The sequence below is a fragment of the Anoplophora glabripennis genome, unplaced genomic scaffold (genome assembly GCF_000390285.2).
Source record: "Anoplophora glabripennis isolate ALB-LARVAE unplaced genomic scaffold, Agla_2.0 scaffold7031, whole genome shotgun sequence".
NCBI lineage: Eukaryota > Metazoa > Arthropoda > Insecta > Coleoptera > Cerambycidae > Anoplophora > Anoplophora glabripennis.
In genome coordinates, this window is record NW_019423140.1 from 2,608 (window position 1) to 3,477 (window position 870).

General features: G+C 38.5%; 1 protein-coding gene across 1 annotated transcript; it reads left to right on the plus strand.

Annotated features, from left to right (window-relative positions):
* The first annotated feature begins 25 nt into the window (after positions 1-25).
* Positions 26-416, plus strand: LOC111693048. Its single transcript, XM_023457184.1, has 2 exons — positions 26-311; positions 350-416. The coding sequence occupies exons 1-2, from the start codon at positions 46-48 to the stop codon at positions 387-389; spliced, it is 306 nt and encodes a 101-aa protein (XP_023312952.1). The 5' UTR covers positions 26-45; the 3' UTR covers positions 390-416.
* Positions 417-870: the final 454 nt, after the last annotated feature.

Consider the following 870-nt stretch of genomic DNA (forward strand, 5'->3'; position numbering starts at 1 on the left):
TGGACGTCGAAAAGTAAGCACCACCTAAGAATAAATCCTTTTGACATGGCAGTAGCGGCTTCCTTTGAGACGAATTTTCCTGGATCAGTGCGAACTGCAAGGAAGCGGGTGAAAGATTCGGAGCTGAAGAATTATGTGGCCGCAAATACAGTTGCTTTGACTCCCCAGTATAAAGAACAGAGGTTAGAGTTTGCAAGACAATTTGTAGGAAGCCCAGACAACTTCTGGGAGAATATTATATTTTCGGATGAAAAAAGTTTTCAGTCTTGCTCCGATGCTTCTGTCCGTGTCTACCCACCAGAGATTATAAGGTATTCGGAGCCTTATGTCTTATGTGAAACCCACACAGCGCAGCGATAGATTCTCCATTAACGTTTGGGCTTGGATAAGCTGCCAAAGTCCTGATGTTTGTTGTGCCTATGCTGTATCCTCAGAATTTCACTTTCAAGCAGGATAATTGTCGTCAGAATGGTTAATTGATAACAACATCGATGTTTTACCTTGGTCGTCAAAGTCCTGGGGATATATGGTGAAAAAAATTTACGACATAAACTTCCAGTTAATGTCGAAGAACTTTGGGAGGCAATTGAAAACGCATGGGATAACATCACTGAGGATTATAACAAAAACATTAATTTTATCAATGCCATGTAGATTTCAGTGTTATAGACAAAAATGGTGCTTGGACAAAATACTAACTTTACGAATCGCGTTTTTTTGACGACGAAAAGTGTTTAATTTTTAGATCTCGTTGACGGCGAATGAATGGCCATTAGAATGTACAATATATTTCAGTATTGAAAAAATAAATAATTTGCTACCTAATTTGGATTTGTTTTGCTCACTAGAACTAGTATGATAGACACACAT